Below are 24,574 nucleotides of genomic sequence, written 5' to 3'. Positions count from 1 at the left end.
GAACCAGATGAGAAAACAGATAAGCAAGTTAAAATTACCAAGAAGCTACTAGAGCATTCAAAAACTCTGCTTGATGGTCCCTGAACCTCGTAAAGTACCTGGGAAGTTTGTTGTTCAAACTAGAAGCCATCAGATCTATCTCTGGGAGACCCCAAAGATCCAAAATCTGATTGAACACATGCTGATGAAAAAAAGAATTCCCCTGGAGGTAGAGATTGACAACTGAGAAAGTCTGCTTCCCAGTTCTTCACTCCAGGAATATGAATCACAAAGACTAGACAAGAATTGATATTCTGCCAATAAGAAAATTCAAGACACTTCCCTCATGGCTAGGGAACCGAGTTCCCTCCGATGGTAGGCATTAGCCACTGCTGTGAAATTGTCCGTTTGTAAACGTAACAAAGGCCAAGTTAGAAGAGCCATAAAAATAGCACAGTTCCAGAATATTGATTGGCAACTTCACCTCTTGAGGATCCCAAACTTCTTCTGCTCTAAGAGACCCCCAAACAGCTCCCCAACCTAAAAGACATGCATCTGTAGTGATCACAGTAGGATGAGTAAAATAAGCCTCCTGAGTAATGAACTGATGATCCAGCCACCAAGTCAGAGATTAACTTGTACTGGGGTCCAGAAAAATACTTTGAGATAGCTGAGTATGATCCCACTGACAAAGTATACAAAGCTGAAGAGGTCTCATGTGAAATTGAGCAAATAGAATTGCATCTGAAGCTGTTATCATGAGACCCATAACTCCCCTACAAAGAGTAACAGAAAGAAAGTAGAGAATTAAAGGTTGAGACAAGATAACACCAGTTGTAACCTTCTCTGCTCTGTTAGAGAAAGACTCATGGGGGTAAATTTATCAAGCAGCGGATGCTGCTATCTACCCCCGAAGTTTCCGAATGAATTATGAAGCAGCTGTCATAACCTTTATTAAATGTTAGAGCGACAACATTAAAATTTCTAGCTAGAAAGGCAAGCCACAGAAATGGAAATGTTCCCTGTGGACTGGAAAATGAAGATTATTATCCTTTAAATCTATTGAGTTCATAAACTGCCTGTGAACAAAAGGCAGAATAGTTCCTATAGTTTACATTTTGAAAGAAGGAATTCTTACAAACTTGTTCAAAAAATTTCAGATCCAGGAATGAAGAGATTTGAACAAAATCCATTCCCCTGTCCCTGCAAAGGAACTGGCACAATCACTCCCATAGTTTCCAGATCTGAAACTGACTGAAATAAGGCTTGAGCCTTCAATGTATTCCTTGGAAAATTCGACGGAATTTTCTTTCTTATGGGAAGCCTTGTTCTGAATCCTATTTGATAACCCTGGGAAACTATATTCAGAACCCAGAAATCTGGAACAGACTGGAACAAGCCTCCTGTAAAAAGGTATAACATGTCCTCTTCCAAAACCTCTGAATTGGGGACCAAACTTTCATTAAGTTTTGATAGTAGGGATACATTTCTTAGCCTGCTTTGGCTTGTTCAAGTTAGCACAAGGTATCCAGACTAGGCCAGAGGTGCATTGCTTTTGAGCAGAGGAATCAACTTCTTGTTACTTATTCTGCAAAAGGAACTAAAATTATTGAAAGCTTTAGATCTTCCCTTAAACGCCTTGTCCTGAGGAAGAAAAGCCCCTTTACCTTCAGTAACAGTAGATATAATAGAATCTAAATCAGAAAAAAAACTATTTCTTTCCCTGAAAAGAAAGAGATAAAAGTCTGGATTTAGAAACCATGTCAGTAGATCAGGATTTAAGCCATAAGGCTCTTCTAGCAAGGACTGCCAAAGACATACTGTTGATATTAATTTTCATAATATTAAATACAGCATCATAAATAAAGGAATTGGCAATTTTGAGTAAACCCAAAAGATCTTCACTAGCAGAGTCATTAGAACACGGTTCTGAAAGACTAGATAAGAAATAAGATGAAACAGCAGCCACATCAGCAATAGATATAGCCAGACTAAGCAAATACTCTGCTTGCCCTTCTATGAAAGAACTTTTCCTATCTAAATGGTCTTTAAAGGAAGTATTGTCTTACAAAAGGATGGTAGTATGCTTAGCCAGAGTGGAAATAGCCCCATAAACATTAGGAACAGTTTCCCACAATTCAACATTAGCAGCAGGTTAAGGATAAAACTTTTTAAACATTGCAGAACGATTAAAGGAATTACCTGGCTTAGACCATTCTTTAGAAACCATATCAGAGACAGCTTCGGGGATAGGAAAAATCTCAGGGAGCTCACGATTAAAAGGCTTATTCTCAGAAAACTATTTCAAGGTTTCTGAAAATGTAAAACCTCTTTAAGAGAAAAGGAATATGTTACATTTTAAATAAAATAGAGGATATATCAGGATCAACATCAGAGGAAGACTCATCATCATCTGAGGAAACCTCACCTTCTGAAGAAACAACAGTATCCCTGACTTCAGGGGACATAGTACTAGTAGAAGGTAAAATCTGAACTGACCTTTTATACGCTTACTTGAAGGTGGGAGAGCAGCCAGCACCTCAGAAATAGCAGATTTGAGGAGAACCCCTCACTCTAAACCAGTGTTTCTTAATTCCAGTCCTCATGACCCTTAACAGGCCAGATATTCATTATATCTGAATTATAGCACAGGTAAAATAATCAGCTGATGGCTGAGAGCAGGTTAGTAACCATGGTTACTGATCAGCTGATTATTTCACCTGTGCTCTAGTTGGGATATAATGAATATCTTAAATGTTCAGGGTCCTGAGGACTGGGTTTGCGAAACACTCCTCTAAACAATCAAATGCACCTTTATTCTTAAAGGTAAAGTAAATATTAAGGTACCAGCGAGGTGTGAGAAGTTTTATAGAGCTCTTGCAGTTTGAGAATTGTTGCCTCCTCCTAGTGGCAAGGAAGAGTAATTCCCAGAAGTAACGGATCTTAGACTCTCATCACCTGTATGAAATAAATTCTGTTGCATACTGTTAATATTTGCTTCATACCCAAACATTGATGAAAATGTATTGATATTAAAAAAATATATATTACAAAATTGTAATATCTTTCTGCAATCTAAATTAAACATACATTTGAATCTTGAATGTTTCCTTCTGTTATTTTTATGATAACTCCCTCTTTGGTTGTGACCATCTGGCAATTCGCTTTACTTTTTCCCAAGCCTAGCGATGGCCTTTGTTTTTCATCCCTTCTTTTAATGCTATGTTTCTCAGAGACTTTGACAATTGGATCTCCAAACTTATCTTTCAAAACATTAATGAAACATTGAATTATCGTATCCCTAGTATCCACAAAATGAATCCTTTTAATGCTGTTTTTTTCTTGACGATCCACAAACTGCTGGACAGATTCCACAATTGTATGCACACATAAGTCCTCAGGGAAGCCAAAGATTCCTGAACTGACAGCTGGAATTCCAATGGAGCTGTGGCCATTCTCTGCAGCAAGTGCTAAGCTTGACTGTATAGCATTCCTTAGTAGACGCTGACATTTTGGCTGTGAGTTAGCGTTCCATCTAGGTCCAACTGTATGTATAACCTGCTTGCATGGTAGATTGCCAGCATCAGTTATTACTGAATCCCCAACTTTTATTTTTCCCATTTTTTTTATAATTTTATCACAATCTGTTTGTAATTTGGGACCTGCAGCATTCAACAGAGACAATGCCAGTCCTCCAATGTGCTCCAGATCTTCATTTGCAGCATTTATCAAAACATCAACACAGTGACGGGTCAGATCACCTTTATAAACTGCAATCACAACTTCAGGCAGTGTTACCTGGAAGACAGGTTCAGCAAGATTTATTTCATCATCAATAAAATCATCTTCTCCATCCTTTAACAAATGTATCAAACAATTAAATTTGTTCTTAGCTGTGGTAACATACATGTCTTCATTTTGCACAAAGAACTTTTTAGCACCAGGTTTCTTAATGTGAAGAACATTGAAATGTATCAAGGACAAAACTTTTTCTATCTGGGCAGCTGCTTCACGTACATACTGCTTTGGGCCACTAAGTTCGAAAGATCTCTTCTTTGTTAAAAATGTGATGTTTTTTTGTATTTCCTGCAAGACTGCTTTATTTTCTTCCTTACAAAACTGCATTATAGCTGTAGATTTCGTTGAGATTTCCTTTTGTACTGGAGTGTTTTTCTCCATAAAATCATACAGTAGCTGGTAGGCTTCTTCTACTGTGGAAGTAAGACCTGCTATAACCACTTGATTTTCAGCCTCCACAATCAGAGCAGTACACTTCTCAGAATTAAATTTTTCATTTATATGAGTTGTAAGGCTTTTCCATTCTGCACTTTGGGTTACCTGCTTGTCTTCAACAGAAACATATTTGCAAATTATTGCCTTACACATTTTCGCTTCTGCTTGTGACAGATCCTTAGAAGTGAGACCAGTAAGTTTAACAGCATCACCGTCAATCTGAAATATTGCATTTATATTATGACGAAGGAGAAGTAGACAAGACATTTCATCATTATCAGCAAATTCCAGAAAATGTCTTATTTGAGGATCTAAGTGAATGCTTTTGAATTTTAGTTCTTGCTTTTTGTTTAGAATGTCACATTTTGCAGATAGCACTTCCTCTTTTAGACCATAGAGTTCTACTCTCTTTGCTGATACTTCATAGTTAATCTGTAAATCTGGACATGCCATCAAAATGTCACTCTCCAATTCATTCCTGTGCATCATTTCATATAATGCTGGAGCCAGAGGCACAGTTATTTTTATGCTTTTATGTTTCCTTTCAATCTGACTAGTTATATCATCTAATAGTTTCTTGAATATGGGCTCTACCTTATTAACATCTTTTGAAAAACCTGCTAGGAAAACCTTTTCTTTATTAATGTAAGGTTTGACCAAAACAGATTCATACATGGAGTTGTGCATACTGTCTTTAATTGCTTCCCAAACTGATGTATTGACATTGAATTCACAGGCTTTGAATTTGGAGATAATTAAAGAGAACTCTGTGGACACTTGATCACTCCATGTTTTGACAATCTTTGCCTTTGTCCTATGATGTGTAGTTCCACCACTAGAAAAGGAAAGCGTAATCACTGTGTTCTGGCTGACGACCAAAGGCCATTTGATGTCACAGTGTTGACCAGCCATCTTTTCGTTTATGCTCTTTTTCAGATCTGCATATTTCTCTATAAACTCCAATATGTATGGACTCATTGGGAATTCAAGAGGCTGGGGCATTTCAACACATGGTATATTCTTCCCATACAGTGCCACGCCCAGTGATGGATAGAACGGATACACAGATATAGGATTTCCAGACAAATACTGCTTCTCCGGCAAAATCTTTAAAACTGAAACACAAAAAAAAAAAAAGAGATATGTTGATAAATACAATAGTTAACTATTCAATTATCTGTGTATTATGTATAGATAGCTATTTAGATAGATAGATAGATAGATAGATAGATAGATAGATAGATAGATAGATGATAGATAGTTCTCCCCAGGACCTTTTTAATGGGTGCACCACACAGCTGACTCTACTGACCACCCGACTAAAATTTAAACCAATATTAAGTTAAAATTAAAAGGGTCAGTCTACTTGATTTTTTTTTTCTCTTTTAAAAAGATAGATAACGCCTTTAATACCCATTCCCCAACTTTGCATAAACAACATTGCTATATTAAAGTGAAAGTAAATCCTAGCGTTTTACAAACGCTATGATTTACTATTGAAACAAATAAAGGGCACTTTCATTCATGAAGTATAAGATACTTCATGTAGAAAGCTCTTTTATTTGATTCAATCGATCGCTGCTCTTAGCTCCTACAGCAGAGCACAGCTAAAAAAAATTTTTGGCTAAGAGGTGACATTTTCATAGCAGTGCGGTAAATCCAGCTCCCATGGGCGCCAAGCCGGAATTACGGCACGGCTATTGGCTAAGACAGTGATTTTCAACCTTTTTTTTGCCGTAGCACACTTTTTTACATAAAAAAATCCTGCGGCACACCACCATCCCAAAATTTTACAAAATCACACATTGTAGCCTAATACAGAATATATATATATATATATACAGTGTATATATATATATATATATATATATATATATATATATATATATATATATATATATATATACACACACAATGTACTGTGCTGTCATGCCATGACTCCTACAAACTATACATGACATATTGACATTCATTCACAAACAATCATAATGATTGTCTGTGAATGAATGTCAATATGTCATGGTTGTAAATGATGCCTTATGAGCCTGTCACATATCTCCCAATATTTCAAAATTTGAAAGAGGGACACCCGCACACTCCAGTCATGTTCCTAGTGCTGAGAAGGAACGTGAGTGACGTGACCTGGCTGGAACTGTTCTGGAGGAGGAGCAAAGCATGGGGGATTGAAGTGTCACGTTGTGCTGCGTGTAGAGCCGGCACTAGACACGTGTTGTGGTGGGTGGGGGTTCCTTCCAAGTGTGAACACGGGTCGGGGAGGCGAGCTGCCGCTGCGCAGTTACCCTCAGTCATCATCTCACTCAAAATAAAAAAACGGCCCAGAATAAAAAACAAGCAAAATTTAAAAAATATGTCACACTGTTGTCAGTCTGCCGCGGCACACCTGAGGATCTCTCACGGCACACTAGTGTGCCACGGCACACTGGTTGAAAAACACTGGGCTAAGAGGTAAAAACATCACCTCTAAGCCAAAACATTTTTTAGCCATGGGTTGCTGTAGCAGCTAAAAACGGCGATCGATTGAATCAAATATAGGAGCTTTCTACATGAAGTATCTTATATTTCATGAATGAAAGTGCCCTTTATTTGTTTCAATCGTAAATCATAGCGTTTGTAAAACTCTAGGATTTACTTTCACTTTAATATACTTTATAACCTCCTAAATCTTCCAATTTATTTAAGCATTATGTCTGTAACAAACAATGCAGCCAAACAGTACTCAAGACAAATGCACACTCCTGAGCCTACATCAGCATGCTCCCATCAAAAGAAAAAAGTTTAAAAAAATTAGACCAAGAGAAAAAAGTAATCTTAATAGAATTCAATTGAAAAGGTTTTTAAAATTGCATGTTCTTATGTGAATTGTAAAAGTTTAAGTTTAACCTATGCCCCTTTAAGTTTGAGGCTGGTATCTTAACCCCTTAATGACCACAGCACTTTTCCATTTTCTGTCCGTTTGGGACCAAGGCTATTTTTACATTTTTGCATGTTTGTGTTTAGCTGTAATTTTCCTCTTACTCATTTACTGTACCCACACATATTATATACCATTTTTCTCGCCATTAAATGGACTTTCTAAAGATAACATTATTTTTATCATATCTTATAATTTACTATAAAAAAATTATAAAATATGATGAAAAAATGGAAAAAACACTTTTTCTAACTTTGACCCCCAAAATCTGTTACACATCTACAACCACCAAAAAACACACATGCTAAATAGTTTCTAAATTTTGTCCAGAGTTTAGAAATACCCAATGTTTACATGTTCTTTGCAAGTTATAGGGCCATAAATACAAGTAGCACTTTGCTATTTCCAAACCACTTTTTTTTTTTTTTAAAAGGAAATTTATGCTTACCTGATAAATTTATTTATTTTACGATATGATGAGTCCACGGATTTCATCCTTACATATAGGATATCGCCTCCTGGTCAGCAGGAGGAGGCAAAAAGCTCCACAGCAGAGCTGCATAAATAGCTCCTCCCTTCCCTCCCAACCCAGTCATTCGACCGAAGTTAGGAAGAGAAAGGAAAAGCCAAAGAGCAGAGGTGACTGAAGTTTAACAAAAAATAAAAACCTGTTTAGAAAAACGACAGGGAGGGGCCGTGGACTCTTCATATTGTAAAAGAAATAAATTTATCAGGTAAGCATAAATTTCCTTTTCTTTTACAAGATATGACGAGTCCACGGATTTCATCCTTACTTATGGGATACAATACCAAAGCTTTAGGACACGGATGAAAGGGAGGGACAAGACAAGAACCTAAACGGAAGGCACCACTGCTTGAAGAACCTTTCTCCCAAAAACAGCCTCAGACGAGGCAAAAGTATCAAATTTGTAAAATTTGGAAAAAGTGTGAAGAGATGACCAAGTTGCAAGGAAGCCACAGCCCTAGTGGAATGAGCCGTAATTCGTTCAGGAGGCTGCTGTCCAGCAGTCTCATATGCAAAACGGATGATACTTTTCAGCCAAAAAGAAAGAGAGAGGTAGCCGTAGCTTTCTGACCCCTACGTTTCCCAGAAAACACAACAAATAATGAAGATGATTGACGAAATTCCTTAGTCGCCTGCAAGTAAAACTTCAGGGCACGGACTACGCTCCTTCTTAGAAGAAGGATTAGGACACAACGAAGGAACAACAATTTCCTGATTAATGTGTTTGTTGGAAACAACCTTAGGAAGAAAACCAGGTTTGGTACGCAACACTACCTTATCGGAATGAAAAATAAGATAAGGAGAATCACATTGCAATGCCGAAAGCTCAGAAACTCTGCAAGCAGAAGAAATAGTAACCAAAAATAAAACTTTCCAAGATAACAACTTAATATCTATGGAATGCATAGGTTCAAACGGAACCCCTTGAAGAACATTAAGAACTAAATTCAAACTCCAAGGAGGAGCAATTGACCTAAACACAGGTCTGATTCTAGTCAGAGCCTGACAAAAAGATTGAACATCTGGGACGTCTGCCAGACGCTTGTGTAGCAAGAGAGACAGAGCAGAAATCTGCCCCTTTAAGGAACTTGCTGACAACCCTTTCTCCAGTCCTTCCTGGAGAAAAGATAAAATTCTAGGAATCCTAACCTTACCCCATGAGTAACCTTTGGATTCGCACCAATAAAGATATTTACGCCATATCTTATGGTAAATTCTTCTAGTAACAGGCTTACAAGACTGAATCAAGGTATCAATGACCGAATCAGAAAACCCACGCTTAGATAGAATAAGCGTTCAATCTCCAAGCAGTCAGCTGTAGAGAAATTAGATTTTGATGATGGAAGGGTCCCTGAATGAGAAGATCTTGTCTCAGTGGAATCCTCCACGGTGGCTGAGACAACATGTCCACCAGATCGGCATACCAAGTCCTGCGGGGCCACGCAGGAGTGATGAGAATCACTGAAGCCCTCTCCTGTTTGACCCGAGCAATCACCCGGGGAAGGAGAACAAACGGTGGAAACACATAAGCTAGGTTGAACGACCAAGGCACTGCCAAGGCATCTATCAGTTCGGCCTGAGGATCCCTGGACCTGGATCCGTATCTCGGAAGCTTGGCATTCTGACGAGATGCCATAAGATCCAGCTCCGGCCTGCCCCATCTGAGAATCAGGGTGGCAAAGACTTCCGGATGGAGTTCCCACTCCCCCAGATGAAACGTCTGTCTGCTCAAAAAAATCCGCTTCCCAGTTGTCCACTCCTGGGATGTAGATTGCTGACAGATAACAAGAGTGAGCCTCCGCCCACCGAATTATCTTGGATACTTCTGTCATCGCCAAGGAACTCCTTGTTCCTCCCTGATGATTGATGTAAGCCACAGTCGTGATGTTGTCCGACTGAAATCTGATGAATTTGGCCGAAGCCAACTGAGGCCAAGCCTGAAGAGCATTGAATATTGCCCTCAATTCCAGAATATTGATTGGAAGTAGAGACTCCGACCGAGTCCACACACCCTGAGCCTTCAGGGAATTCCAGACTGCACCCCATACTAGTAGACTGGCGTCCGTTGTCACTATCACCCATGAGGGTCTGCGGAAGCACGTCGCTTGGGACAGATGATCCTGCGACAACCACCAAAGAAAAGAGTCTCTTGTCTCCTGATCTAGATCTATCTGAGGAGACAAATTTGCATAATCTCCATTCCACTGTCTGAGCATGCTCAGTTGTAGAGGCCTGAGATGAAAACGAGCAAACGGAATGATGTCCATTGCCGCCACCATTAATCCAATTACCTCCATGCACTGAGCCACTGATGGCCGAGGATTGGACTTAAGGGATCATCATGTATTCAGAATCTTTAACTTCCTGACTTCCGTCAAGAAGATTTTCATGGATATAGAGTCTATTAGAGTTCCTAGGAAAGGAACCCTTGTATGTGGAATTAGTGAACTCTTCTCTAGATTCACCTTCCACCCGTGAGTCCTTAGAAAGGATAGGACCATGTCGGTATGAGACTTTGTCAGCTGATAAGACGACGCCTGGATCAGAACATCGTCCAGATAAGGCGCCACTGCAATACCCCGCGGCCTGAGAACCGCCAGCAGAGACCCTAGAATCTTTGTGAAGATCCTGGGTGCCGTGGCCAGCCCAAAAGGAAGGGCCACAAACTGAAAATGTTTGTCCAGAAAGGCAAACCTCAGGAACTGGTGATGATCTCTGTGGATAGTAATATGAAGATATGCATCCTTTAAGTCCAGGGTAGTCATATATTGACCCTCCTGGATCAACGGAAGAATTGTCCGAATAATCTCCATCTTGAAGGATGGGACTCTGAGAAACTTGTTTAGACTCTTGAGATCTAAAATGGGTCGGAACGTTCTCTCTTTTTTGGGAACCACAAAAAGATTCAAGTAAAACCCCTGCCCCTGTTTTGGAACGGGACAAATTACTCCCATAGTGGAGGTCTTTTACACAACGTAAGAACGCCTCTCTTTTTATCTGGTCTACAGACAATCGTGAAAAAAGAAACCTTCCCCTTGGGAAGGAATTTTGGAACTCCAACTGATACCCTTGAGACACTATTTCTAGTGTCCAGGGATCCTGAACCTCTCTTATCCAAGCCTGGACAAAGAGAGAAAGTCTGCCCCCCACTAGATCCGGTCCCGGACTGGGGGCCGCCCTCTTCATGCTGATTTGGGAGCAGCAGCGGGCTTCTTAAGTTGTTTACCCTTGGTCCAAGCCTGGTTGGGTCTCCAGGTGGACTTGGCTTGAGCAAAATTCCCTTCCTGTTTAGCGGAAGAGGAAGAGGGGACTCCCTTGAAATTTCGAAAGGAACGAAAATTACTCTGTCTACCCCTTTGCTTAGATGTTTTATCCTGAGGGAGAAGGTGACCCTTACCTCCCGTAATATCGGAAATGATCTCTTTTAAGTCAGGCCCAAACAGGGTCTTTCCTTTGAAAGGAATAGCCAAAAGCTTGGATTTAGAGGACACATCTGCGGACCAAGATTTTAACCATAACGCTCTGCGCGCTAAGATGGAAAATCCTGAATTCTTAGCCGCCAATTTGGGGATCTGAAAGGCAGCATCCGTAACAAAAGAATTAGCCAGCTTAAGGGCCTTCTGTCCATTATTTCTTCCAAAGAAGTCTCCGTCTTAAGAGACTCTTCTAGGACGTCAAACCAAAAGGCAGCCGCAGTTGTGACTGGTACAATGCAGGCCGATGGTTGTAGTAGAAACCCCTGATGAACATATAGCTTTTTTAGAAGACCCTCCAACTTTTTATCCATAGGGTCTTTGAAAGCACAACTGTCCTCAATAGGGATAGTCGTACGCTTAGCCAGGGTAGAGATAGCACCCTCCACCTTAGGGATCGTTTGCCAAGAGTCCCGAACAGCGTCAGCTATAGGGTACATTTTTTAAAAAATAGGGGAAGGGAAGACCGGGATACCCGGTCTTTCCCATTCCCGTGTAAAAATTTCCGAAATTCTCTTAGGAACCGGAAAAACATTGGAATAAGAAGGAACCTCCAAGTATCTGTCCATCCTACACAATTTCTCTGGAGGGACCACAATAGAGTCACAGTTGTCCAGAGTTGCTAAAACCTCCCGAAGTAACAGGCGGAGGTGTTCAAGCTTAAATCTGAAGGACATCACATCCGAATCTGTATGGGGGTAATGTACTTCCTGAATCAGATAGTTCCCCTTCAGACAGAGCCTCCCTACCCCCCCACTTCAGAGCCCTGGGAGGGTATATCGGAGATCGCCATCAAAGAATCAGAAGTCGCATGGACCACCTGGGTCTCTATTCTACGTTTGCCTTGTAACACTGGCAACTTAGACAAAAACCTCTGAAAGAGTGGATGACATAACTGCAGCCATATCCTGCAGAGTAAATGATGCAGACGCAGTTGAAGAACATGGCGTCGCTTGAGCGGGCGTTAAAGGCAGTGACGCTTGGGGAGAAAGATGCGGCATACCCTGAATCTCATCAGTCTGAGAACATTCCTTAGATACATTTTTATTAAAGAAAATTTGTTTTTTACACTCAAAAGCCCTTTCAATGCATGAGGGATAAAGCGTAACCGGGGGTTCCACAATGGCATCTAAACACATAGGACATGTACTCTGTTCAAGGTCATCCATGATAACAGATGCAAAAGCAAGCTTGATTAAATACTGAAATTATAATTTAACAATTCAGTAGAAACAGAGTTTAAAAACAAAATTTATGCTTACCTGATAAATTTATTTCTCTTGTGGTGTATCCAGTCCACGGGTTCATCCATTACTTGTGGGATATTCTCCTTCCCAACAGGAAGTTGCAAGAGGACACCCACAGCAGAGCTGTCTATATAGCTCCTCCCCTAACTGCCACCCCCAGTCATTCGACCGAAGACAAGCAAGAAAAAGGAGAAACTATAGGGTGCAGTGGTGACTGTAGTTTAAAAATAAAAAACACCTGCCTTAAAGTGACAGGGCGGGCCGTGGACTGGATACACCACAAGAGAAAGAAATTTATCAGGTAAGCATAAATTTTGTTTTCTCTTATAAGGTGTATCCAGTCCACGGGTTCATCCATTACTTGTGGGATACCAATACTAAAGCTTTAGGACAAGGATGAAGGGAGGGACAAGGCAGGAACTTAAACGGAAGGCACCACTGCCTGCAAGACCTTTCTCCGAAAAATAGCCTCCGAGGAAGCAAAAGTATCAAATTTTTGCCTTACAAATCTGTTCAACAGAGGCCTCATTTTTAAAAGCCCATGTGGAAGCTACCGCTCTAGTGGAATGAGCTGTAATTCTTTCAGGAGGCTGCTGGCCAGCAGTCTCATAAGCTAAACGGATTATGCTTCTCAGCCAAAAAGAAAGAGAAGATGCCGAAGCCTTTTGGCCTCTCCTCTGTCCAGAGTAGACAACAAACAAAGCAGATGTTTGACGAAAATCCTTAGTAGCTTGTAAATAAAACTTTAAAGCACGAACCACGTCAAGATTGTGTAACAGACGTTCCTTCTTTGAAGAAGGATTAGGACACAGTGACGGAACAACAATCTCCTGATTGATATTCTTGTTAGATACCACCTTAGGAAGAAACCCAGGTTTGGTATGCAAAACTACCTTATCTGCATGGAAGATCAGATAAGGGGAATCACACTGTAAGGCAGATAACTCTGAAACTCTTCGAGCCGAAGAGATAGCTACCAAAAACAGAACTTTCCAAGATAAAAGCTTGATATCTATGGAATGCAGAGGTTCAAACGGAACCCCTTGAAGAACTTTAAGAACTAAATATAAACTCCATGGTGGAGCAACAGGTTTAAACACAGGCTTGATTCTAACTAAAGCCTGACAAAACGCTTGAACGTCTGGAACATCTGCCAGACGCTTGTGTAGAAGGACAGAGCAGAAATCTGTCCCTTTAAGGAACTAGCTCCAAACCTTCTTGGAGAAAGGATAATATCCTAGGAATCCTGACTTTACTCCATGAGTAACCCTTGGATTCACACCAATGAAGAAATTTACACCATATCTTATGATAGATTTTCCTGGTGACAGGCTTTCGAGCCTGAATTAAGGTACACATTCTAAGAGGGGGTTCCACCATGGCTTCCAAACATATTGAACAGGGAGTTTCCTCTATGTCAGACATGTTTAACAGACTAGTAATGAGACAAGCAAGCTTGGAAAACACTTTAATAAAGGTGAAACAGCAATTAAACAAAAACGTTACTGTGCCTTTAAGAGAAAAAAACTAGCACTTAAACTGCAAAACAGTGTAAAAATACAGTAAAGTCTTTGAAATGTTTACAGTGTGCGTAAGGGACTAAAGCAACATTGCACCCACTTGCAAATGGATGATTAACCCCTTAGGCCCCAAACTGGATTGAAAAACATTAAAAAACGTTAACAGTCAATTGAGCACCTTGCCACAGCTCTGCTGAGGCTCCTACCTGCCCTCAAATACGATTTTGTGCAGAAATAACCCCTTTGAAATGGTCCTCAGATGCCAGAGGACTCCTCTAGGGAAACTGGATGTCTCAGTCTGAATTAAAACTGCGCAGTTAGAGTGCTAAAATAGGCCCCTCCCACCATGTACTGGATGTCAGAGGGGCCTTAAGAAAATACTCCTAGGAGTATCTGACTAGCCATGTGGAAACTAGGCCCCAAATAAAGACTTATCTCCCTCAGAGCAAAAACGTCCTATTTATGAAATCATGTAAACGTTTTGTCACTAAGTAATATGAGTATTAACATGAGTATTACCCTGTTTTGTAAGCATGATCCCAGTCACTGTTAAATCACTGCATCAGGCTTACCTCAAATACACAAGGCTCTGTCAGCATTTTCTAGAACTTATTCATCTCTCTAGAAATAAAAATACTGAACATACCTCAAAGCAGGTAATCTGCAGACCGTTCCCCCAGCTGAAGTTTTCCCATATTCTTCAGTTATGTGTGAGAACAGCAATGGACCTTAGTTAGAAACCGCTAAGATCATCAAACCTTTAGGCAGAATTAATCTTCTAATTTCTGCCTGAGAGTAAAACAGTACAACGCCGGTACCGTTTAAAAATAAACTCTTGATTGAAGGTAAAACTACACTAAGTCACCACATATCTCTTGATACTTCCTTTCTTGTCGAGCGTTGCAAGAGAATGACTGGGGGTGGCAGTTAGGGGAGGAGCTATATAGACAGCTCTGCTGTGGGTGTCCTCTTGCAACTTCCTGTTGGGAAGGAGAATATCCCACAAGTAATGGATGAACCCGTGGACTGGATACACCTTAGAAGAGAAATAAAATCCTTATTTTACTGTTTTAAGAAGAAAAAGTCTAATAAAAGACCAATATATAATGTGCAGAGATAAGGCTGTATATATTTATATCCCACTTCCTGCACGAGTCATAAAATTCACATTGGATTGAAGCAAAAAAAACAGAATTTATGTTTACCTGATAAATTTCTTTCTCCAACGGTGTGTCCGGTCCACGGCGTCATCCTTACTTGTGGGATATTCTCTTCCCCAACAGGAAATGGCAAAGAGCCCAGCAAAGCTGGTCACATGATCCCTCCTAGGCTCCGCCTACCCCAGTCATTCGACCGACGTTAAGGAGGAATAATAGCATAGGAGAAACCATATGGTACCGTGGTGACTGTAGTTAAAGAAAATAAATTATCAGACCTGATTAAAAAAACCAGGGCGGGCCGTGGACCGGACACACCGTTGGAGAAAGAAATTTATCAGGTAAACATAAATTCTGTTTTCTCCAACATAGGTGTGTCCGGTCCACGGCGTCATCCTTACTTGTGGGAACCAATACCAAAGCTTTAGGACACGGATGAAGGGAGGGAGCAAATCAGGTCACCTAAATGGAAGGCACCACGGCTTGCAAAACCTTTCTCCCAAAAATAGCCTCAGAAGAAGCAAAAGTATCAAACTTGTAAAATTTGGTAAAAGTGTGCAGTGAAGACCAAGTCGCTGCCCTACATATCTGATCAACAGAAGCCTCGTTCTTGAAGGCCCATGTGGAAGCCACAGCCCTAGTGGAATGAGCCGTGATTCTTTCGGGAGGCTGCCGTCCGGCAGTCTCGTAAGCCAATCTGATGATGCTTTTAATCCAAAAAGAGAGAGAGGTAAAAGTTGCTTTTTGACCTCTCCTTTTACCTGAATAAACAACAAACAGGGAAGATGTTTGTCTAAAATCCTTTGTAGCATCTAAATAGAATTTTAGAGCGCGAACAACATCCAAATTGTGCAACAAGCGTTCCTTCTTTGAAACTGGTTTCGGACACAGAGAAGGTACGATAATCTCCTGGTTAATGTTTTTGTTAAAAATTCACCAAACTTTCACCACAGTGTCTTAAAGCCTTGAAAATATTGCACACCAATTTTGGAAGCTTTAACCCTTAAAATAACGGAACCGGAGCCGTTTTAAGCTTTAACCCCTTTACAGTCCCTGGTATCTGCTTTGCTGAGACCCAACCAAACCCAAGGGGAATACGATACCAAATGATGCTTTCAGAAGTCTTTTATAAGTATCAGAGCTCCTCTCACATGCGACTGCATGCCATGCCTCTCAAAAACAAGTGCGCAACACCGGCGCGAAAATGAGACTCTGCCTATGCTTTGGGAAAGCCCCTAAAGAATAAGGTGTCTAAAACAGTGCCTGCCGATATTATTATATCAAAATACCCAGAATAAATGATTCCTCAAGGCTAAATAAGTGTTAATATCAATCGATTTAGCCCAAAAAATGTCTACAGTCTAAATAAGCCCTTGTGAAGCCCTTATTTACAATCGTAATAAACATGGCTTACCGGATCCCATAGGGAAAATGACAGCTTCCAGCATTACATCGTCTTGTTAGAATGTGTCATACCTCAAGCAGCAAGGACTGCAAACTGTTCCCCCAACTGAAGTTAATGCTCTCAACAGTCCTGTGTGGAACAGCCATGGATTTTAGTTACGGTTGCTAAAATCATTTTCCTCATACAAACAGAATTCTTCATCTCTTTTCTGTTTCTGAGTAAATAGTACGTACCAGCACTATTTGAAAATAACAAACTCTTGATTGAATAATGAAAAACTACAGTTAAACACTAAAAAACTCTAAGCCATCTCCGTGGAGATGTTGCCTGTACAACGGCAAAGAGAATGACTGGGGTAGGCGGAGCCTAGGAGGGATCATGTGACCAGCTTTGCTGGGCTCTTTGCCATTTCCTGTTGGGGAAGAGAATATCCCACAAGTAAGGATGACGCCGTGGACCGGACACACCTATGTTGGAGAAAGAGACAGTTACACTGCCGCAGCTCTGCTGCGGCTCCTACCTTCCTCTACGAGACTAATCGTTAACCCCTTAAGATCGTCTTCCCTAAGATCACTTGTCATATACTACAGCACGCAAACTTAGGAGCCGTGAGGAGATGCGACCGGAACTCAGCCAAAAAGAAACTGCGCGGCTAAGCGCGCAACACCAAGCCCCGCCCCTTAATCTTTGTTGTACAGTACTTAGTAACCGGACCCCCAGCGTCAGCCATCTCTATACTTCCAATAAACATAATAGAGTAAAGCCCAATAACACAGGTAAAAAGCCCACACAACATCCCAGCGCTTCTAGGCTAAAAGCTAAATGCCAGAGTGTCTGGATGTTAAGCAGTATGTAGGTTCTCCTTTGCTAATGAGAACCTACATACTGTTCAATGTCAAAGGTAGAGTACAGTCGAAACTGAGATATGCTGCATAGCCCCAGAGTAAAAGACTGCACTTACCTCCATGCTGAGGAACAGCACAATATTCTCACAGTGTCAAGAGGTCCACTCTTCCTCCTGAGGTCCTGTGAAAGCAGAAGGGTCTTAGTTAATATTCTCTAAGAGCACACACTGAAAGGCAGCACAAGTATGGGAGGCACAGTGAAGCCAAAACTCCAGTTCCCACAGCCTGAAAGGCTATCACTCCAGAGGCTGCTCTATAGTAAAATAGTACACTTTGGCACCATTTAAAAATAAAAAATTCTTGATTGAAGAATACAAACTAAGACCTCACTTTACCTCTTCCTATCACTAACGCAGGCAAAGAGAATGACTTGGTTGGGAGGGAAGTAGGGAGCTATTTATGCAGCTCTGCTGTGGAGCTCTTTGCCTCCTCCTGCTGACCAGGAGGCGTTATCCAATAAGTAAGGATGAAATCCGTGGACTCGTCATATCTTGTAAAAGAAATTAGAACTAGTTACATTGGAACACTGATATCTTTCAGGAATCCCTGAATATCCCATGACATGTATATATTTTTTTTTAGAAGACATCCCAAAGTATTGATCTAGGCCAATTTTGGTATATTTCATGCCACCATTTCACTGCCAAATGCGATCAAATAAAAAAAATTGTTCACTTTTTCACAATTTTTTTTACAAACTTTATGTTTCTCACTGAAATTATTTACAAACAGCTTGTGCAATTATGGCATAAATGGTTGTAAATTTTTCTCTGGGATCCCCTTTGTTCAGAAATAGCAGACATATATGGCTTTGGCGTTGCTTTTTAGTAATTAGAAGGCCGCTAAATTCCATTGCACACCACACGTGTATTATGCCCAGCAGTGAAGGGGTTAATTAGGGAGCATGTAGGGAGCTTTTTGGGGTAATTTTAGCTTTAGTGTAGTGTAGTAGACTACCCAAATTATTGATCTAGGCCCATTTTGGTATATTTCATACCACCATTTCACCGCCAAATGCGATAAAATAAAATAAAAAAAGTTACATTTTTCCAAATTTTAGGTTTCTCGCTGAAATCATTTACAAACGGCTTGGTTGTAAATGCTTCTCTGGGATCCCCTTTGTTCAGAAATAGCAGACATATATGGCTTTGGCGTTCCTTTTTGGTATTTAGAAGGCCGCTAAATGCCGCTGCGCATCACACGTGTTATGGCTAGCAGTGAAGGGGTTAATTAGGTAGCTTGTAGGGTTAATTTTAGCTTTAGTGTAGGGATCAGCCTCCCACCTGACACATCACCCCCCCTGATCCCTCCCAAACAGCTCTCTTACCTCCCCCACAATTGTCCCCGCCATCTTAAGTACTGACAGAAAGTCTGCCAGTACTAAAATAAAAGGCATCCTTTTTTAATTTCTTTTTTTTTATTTGCATATTTACATATGCTGCTGTGTAGGATCGCCCCTTAGCCCCCAACCTCCCTGCCCCCCCAAACAGCTCTCTAACCTCCCCCTCTACCTTCTTGGCAGCCATCTTGGGTACCCAGTTTACAATATAATGTATCTCTTTTTTATTTATTTTTTTCTGTAGTGTAGCTTCCCCCCCCCCCCCCAAGACCTACCCCCACCCCCTCCCAGATCCCTTAGATTACTTTTTGGGGTATTCCCTCCCCCCCTTTCTCCGACTTATACTTTATGTTTTCTGTAGTGTAGCAGTTCCCACTCGCTCCCTCCCAGTGCACGCGCCCGCCCGCCGCCCCCCATGTGCACGCCCCCGACTATCCCGCCCCCAACTATCCCGCCCCCCTCTCAGGCTCAGAACCCATCGATGGCTGCCCACCCGGCTCCCACTGCAGCTCCCACCCACCAACGAATGCGGCAATCAATGTCCGGTGTAGAGAGGGCCACAGAGTGGCTCTCTCTGCACCGGAGGGGTAAAAATTGTTATTGCAGGATGCCTCGATATCGAGGCATCATGCAATAACCGGAAAGCAGCTGGAAGCGATCAGGATCTCTTCCAGCTGCTTTCCAAACCGAGGACGTACACCATACGTCCTCAGCCGTTAACTGTATTTTTTCTGAGGATGTATGGCTTAAGTCGTCGGTCATTAAGGGGTTAAAGGGATATGAAACCCATTTTTTTTTCCATTCATGATATAGAAAGAGCATGCAATTTTAAACAACTTTCTATTTTACTTCTATTATCTAATTTGTTTTATTCTCTTGATATTCTTTGCTGAAAAGCATATCTAGATAGGCTCAATAGCTGCTGATTGGTTGCTGCACTTAGAAGCCTCATGTGATTCGCTCACCCATGTGCATTGCTTTTTGTTCAACTAAGGATATCTAAAAAATTAAGCAAAATAAATAATAGAGGTAAATTGGATTGTTGTTTAAATGTGTATTCTCTTTCTGAATCATGAAAGAAAAATTCTGGGTTTAGTGTCCCTTTAAGTCCAGGATCACTATCCCTGATAAAATAAATAAAATATTTTTAAAAAATGTGAGGCGTGTACTCACTTTTATGAGATACTGTATATGTATGTATGTATGTGTATATATATATATATATATATATATATATATATATATATATATATATATATATATATATACATACACCCCTCACATTTTTGTAAATATTTTATTATATCTTTTCATGTGACAACACTGAAGAAATGATACTTTGTTACAATGTAAAGTAGTGAGTGTACAGCCTGTATAACAGTGTAAATTTGCTGTCCCCTCAAAACAACAACACACAGCCATTAATGTCTATAAGAAGATTGCCAAGACCATGAAACTGAGCTGCAGCACGGTGGGCAAGACCATACAGTGGTTTCACAGGACAGGTTCCACTCAGAAAAGGAACTCGCCATGGTCGACCAAAGAAGTTGAGTGCACGTGCTCAGTGTCATATCAAGAGGTTGCCTTTGGGAAATAGATGTATGAGTGCTGCCAGCATTGCTAAAGAGGTTGAAGATGTGGGGGGTCAGCCTGTCAGTGCTCAGACCATACGCCGCACACTGTATCAAATTGGTCTGCATGGATGTCGTCCCAGAAGGAAGCCTCTTCTAAAGATGATGCACAAGAAAGCCTGCATACAGTTTGCTGAAGAGAAGCAGACTAAGGACATGGATTACTGGAACCATGTCCTGTGGTCCGATGAGACCAAAATAAACTTATTTGGTTTAGATGGTGTCAAGCGTGTGTTGCGGCAACCAGGTGAGCAGTACAAAGACAAGTGTGTCTTGCCTACAGTCAAGCATGGTGGTGGGAGTGTCATGGTCTGGGCCTGCATGAGTGTTGCCGGCACTGGGGAGCTACAGTTCATTGAGGGAACCATGAATGCCAACATGTACTGTAACATACTGAAGCAGAGCATGATCCCCTCCCTTCGGAGACTGGGCCGCAGGGCAGTATTCCAACATAACGACCCCAAAGACACCTCCAAGATGACCACTACCTTGCTAAAGAAGCTGAGAGTAAAGGTGATGGACTGGCCAAGCATGTCTCCAGACCTAAACCCTATTGGCCATCTGTGGGGTATCCTCAAACAGAAGGTGGGGGAGCGCAAGGTCTCTAACATCCACAAGCTCTGTAATGTCGTCATGAAGGAGTGGAAGAGGACTCCAGTGGTAACCTGTGAAGCTCTGGTGTGAACTCCATGCCCAAGAGGGTTAAGGCAGTGGAAAAAAATGGTGGCCACACAAAATATTGACACTTTGGGCCCAATTTGGACGTTTCCACTTAGGGGTGTACTCACTTTTGTTGCCAATGGTTTAAACATTAATGGCTGTGTGTTGAGTTATTTTGAGGGGACAGCAAATTTACACTGTTATACAGGCTGTACACTCACTACTTTACATTGTAGCAAAGTGTCATTTCTTCAGTGTTGTCACATGAAAACATATAATAACATATTTTCAAAAATGTGAGGGGTGTACTCACTTTTGTGGGATATTATACATACATACACACACTTATATACATATATATTTATGTGTTAATATGTGTATATACACATGCACATCACTGCACTAGGTTTAGTGCCATGCATGACGGCACCAGAACGAGGCTCCCACTGGAGCCTATGGTAGCGAGCTCTCATGTGCGCAAAGCTTCCATGCAATGCAAACTCAAGGTTTTGCATTGCGCTATACTTGTAATAACTGCACACATTTGCGTGTAATGGTATTACAGAGAGGAGCACAAATATCTCACTTGATAATCTGGCCCTTAATTGCTATTTTATATCTTCATAATAGAAAATGTAAGTTTGATTTCCTTTTCAATTGCAGTTGTATAAAAAAAATCTGGTTTGACAAAATGACTATAAAAACATTATGCACACAAACAATAGTAACAAACAAATATGAATACAAACATGTTATATGTAGATAAAATTAACTGAATTTGTTGTATTTTAAACCATTTTACCTTCTCCATCACAAAAAGTAACAATAGCTGCATCCTCTTCCAGTACCAGCTTAACCTCCTGCACTTCATAGTTTGTGCTCTCAAAGTTGATAAACAGATGATCTTCTGATGTGTTGGGGGGCAAATTCTCAACCCTGATGCTTTTTGTCTGCTCTAAAGGCTTTGCTATGAGATTGAGATTCTTAACCCTGGAATTGCCGGAAAACATTTTAATGACAGACACGATATCTGGGGGAAAGATATAAATCAAATTAATACTTGCAAATTTAATTCAGGGCTAGATTACAAGTGGCGCGCTAACTGTTGTGCACGCGCAAAAGGGTGTTTATCTTTGGGCTCGCATCGGAAGTAGCATGCGTATTTTGAGTTAAAAGTAAACGTGTTCTCTCGAGAGTAATTGAATTTAATGGGCGTCTGGATAGCGCAACTTTGGAGCTCTGGTTAACTGTTACGCTCAACAAAAAAGTTCACATCAAAATTACATTTAAAAGTACAGTTACACTCATTACACTGTCTAATAACAAATTAATAAAAAAAATTGCATTAAAAAGTTATAAGGGCTCAAAGATATGAGGTCTCAGGTGTTAGAAAAAAAAAAAAAAGGACTACAAAGGGCTTTAACAGAGATATATATACACATTTCAGAATATGTAAATGAATATTATATGAGTGTACATATGTATTTATGTGTGTATATATGTATTTACAGACATATACACTCATATAAACACATATATAGATAAAATATATATAAGTGCTTTGGAGCCCTTTGCAGTCAAGTAGCTAAAAACTTGAAAAAGCATATTTATGCAATATAAATTTTTTAATAAGTGTTTATGTATTTATCGCAAATATTTTACATTCCAATGTTCTTCACATAGGGGAATATGTTCTATGTATTTATAAATATATATATATATTCCTACATATATCTCTATGAATATATATATATATATATATACATACTGTATATATATATATATATATATATATAATATATATATATATATATATATATATATATATTTGTGTGTGTGTGTGTGTGTGTGTGTGTGTGTGTGTGTGTGTGTGTGTGTGTGTGTAGATATATATTTTACCCCCCCCCCAAAAAAAAGTTTTACTTTTAACTTGTAAAACACGCACTACCTGCACGCAAAAAGTTTACTTCTAGCTGTGTTCACGCGTGAGCAATAAATAGCTCTCCACTTGTAATTCAGCCTATAGTAGGTAGACAAAAAACAAAGCTAAAACTCACCAACACGGCACGTGAAAGTGGCCACAGCAGAACTGATCTCCGGGATCATCTCCACATAAAAATCTTGATTCTGATATAAATTAGTGGCATTCTCCAACAGCAGATTTAGCATCTCAAGTGTACATTTTTCACTAATGTTTTCAATTAAAACTTGTAAAGTGGTGGGATCTTCATCAACAACTTTTGTTCTTTTTGATGGTTTGTCCTTCATGGCAGGATCTGAAAGAAGGAAACAGAAGAGATGATGAACAGGTCAAAATCCCATCCTTAGTAATCCCATCAATCAACCCCTTAATAAACATTCAGTTCTGCACTTTACCTTTCTGATTAATCCACAGACCGGCATTGACCTACCTGATCTATAAAAGACCTCCATAACTGTTCATAATTTACAGAACAAGGTAAGAAATGAAATTTACTTAAAACTCACAATAAAAAAAGGACATGAAACCCCAAATGTTTGCTTTATGATTCAGATCGAGCAAACAATTTTAAACAATTTTCCAATGGGCTTCCATTACCTAATTTGATTAGTTCTCTTGGTATCCTTTGTTGAAAAGCATACCTTGGTAGGCTCAGGCACTTGGCGTTAGCTCCTGATTGCTGGCTGCACATATATTTGTCTTGTCATTGGCTTACCCCCAGTGCATTGCTGCTCCTTCAACAAAGAATAGCAAAAGAAGGAAGCAAAATAGATAATAGAACTAAACTGGAAAGTTGTTTAACCCCTTAACGACCAACGACGTATGGGGTACGTCCTGCAAAAAAATGCAGTTAATGACCAAGGACGTACCCCGTACGTCGTTGGTCTTTGAAAGCAGTGGAAGCGATCCTGATCACTTCCAACTGCTTTCATGTTATAGCAGTGATGCCTCGATATTGAGGCATCCTGCTATAACATTTTTTAGCCGTCCGATGCAGAGAGAGCCACCCTGTGGCCCTCTCTGCATCGGCCATCAATGGCCATGTTCGTTGGTGGGTGGGAGCTGATCTAGGGAGGCGGGTGGGCGGCCATTGGTGGGAAGGGGGGCGGGATCGAGGGCGCGCGCGTGCGCGGGTGCGCGCGCGTGCACGGGAGCGGGAGCGCGCGCGTGCACGGGAGCGGGTGCGCGCGCGCGGGGGGTGGGAAACCTACACTATGGAACAACAGGGGTACTTGGTGGGAGAGAGGGTGGCATCATAAAACATTTAAACGATCTGGGAGGGTGGGAGGTTGGGGGTTGAGGGGGGGCAGCTACATAATTGAGGGGGGGCAGCTAAATAATAAAATAAAAAAAAATTGATAAAAAAACATTTGAGTTCAAACTGGGTACTGGCAGACAGCTGCCAGTACCCAATATGGCGCATAATAAGGCAGAGAGGGGGGTTAGAGAGCTGTTTGGGGGGGATCAGGGAGGTTGGGGGCTAAGGGGGGATCCTACAGAGCAGAATTATTATTGTTTTTTTTTTTTTTAAATCCCCAAAAAACTCTTATTTTAGTACTGGCAGACTTACTGCCAGTACTTAAGAT

The 24,574-nt window shown here is 40.7% G+C and overlaps 1 protein-coding gene across 1 annotated transcript in view; it reads right to left on the bottom strand.

The window, feature by feature from the left end:
• LOC128645217 (protein mono-ADP-ribosyltransferase PARP14) overlaps positions 1-24,574 on the bottom strand; it is a 374,228-nt gene that overhangs the window by 254,001 nt on the left and 95,653 nt on the right. Inside the window, exons 4-6 of the mRNA XM_053698041.1 lie at positions 23,065-23,283; positions 21,810-22,037; positions 3,070-5,327 (exon numbers count right to left, since the gene is read on the bottom strand). Of these exons, the coding sequence (XP_053554016.1) occupies positions 3,070-5,327; positions 21,810-22,037; positions 23,065-23,283 (2,705 nt within the window). The remainder of the gene's footprint in view (positions 1-3,069; positions 5,328-21,809; positions 22,038-23,064; positions 23,284-24,574) is intronic.

The sequence above is a fragment of the Bombina bombina genome, chromosome 1, assembly GCF_027579735.1.
Source record: "Bombina bombina isolate aBomBom1 chromosome 1, aBomBom1.pri, whole genome shotgun sequence".
In the NCBI taxonomy this organism is placed as follows: Eukaryota; Metazoa; Chordata; class Amphibia; order Anura; family Bombinatoridae; genus Bombina; species Bombina bombina.
Note: the sequence above shows the minus strand (reverse complement) of the source record. Positions and strands in the feature narration are given on the sequence as shown.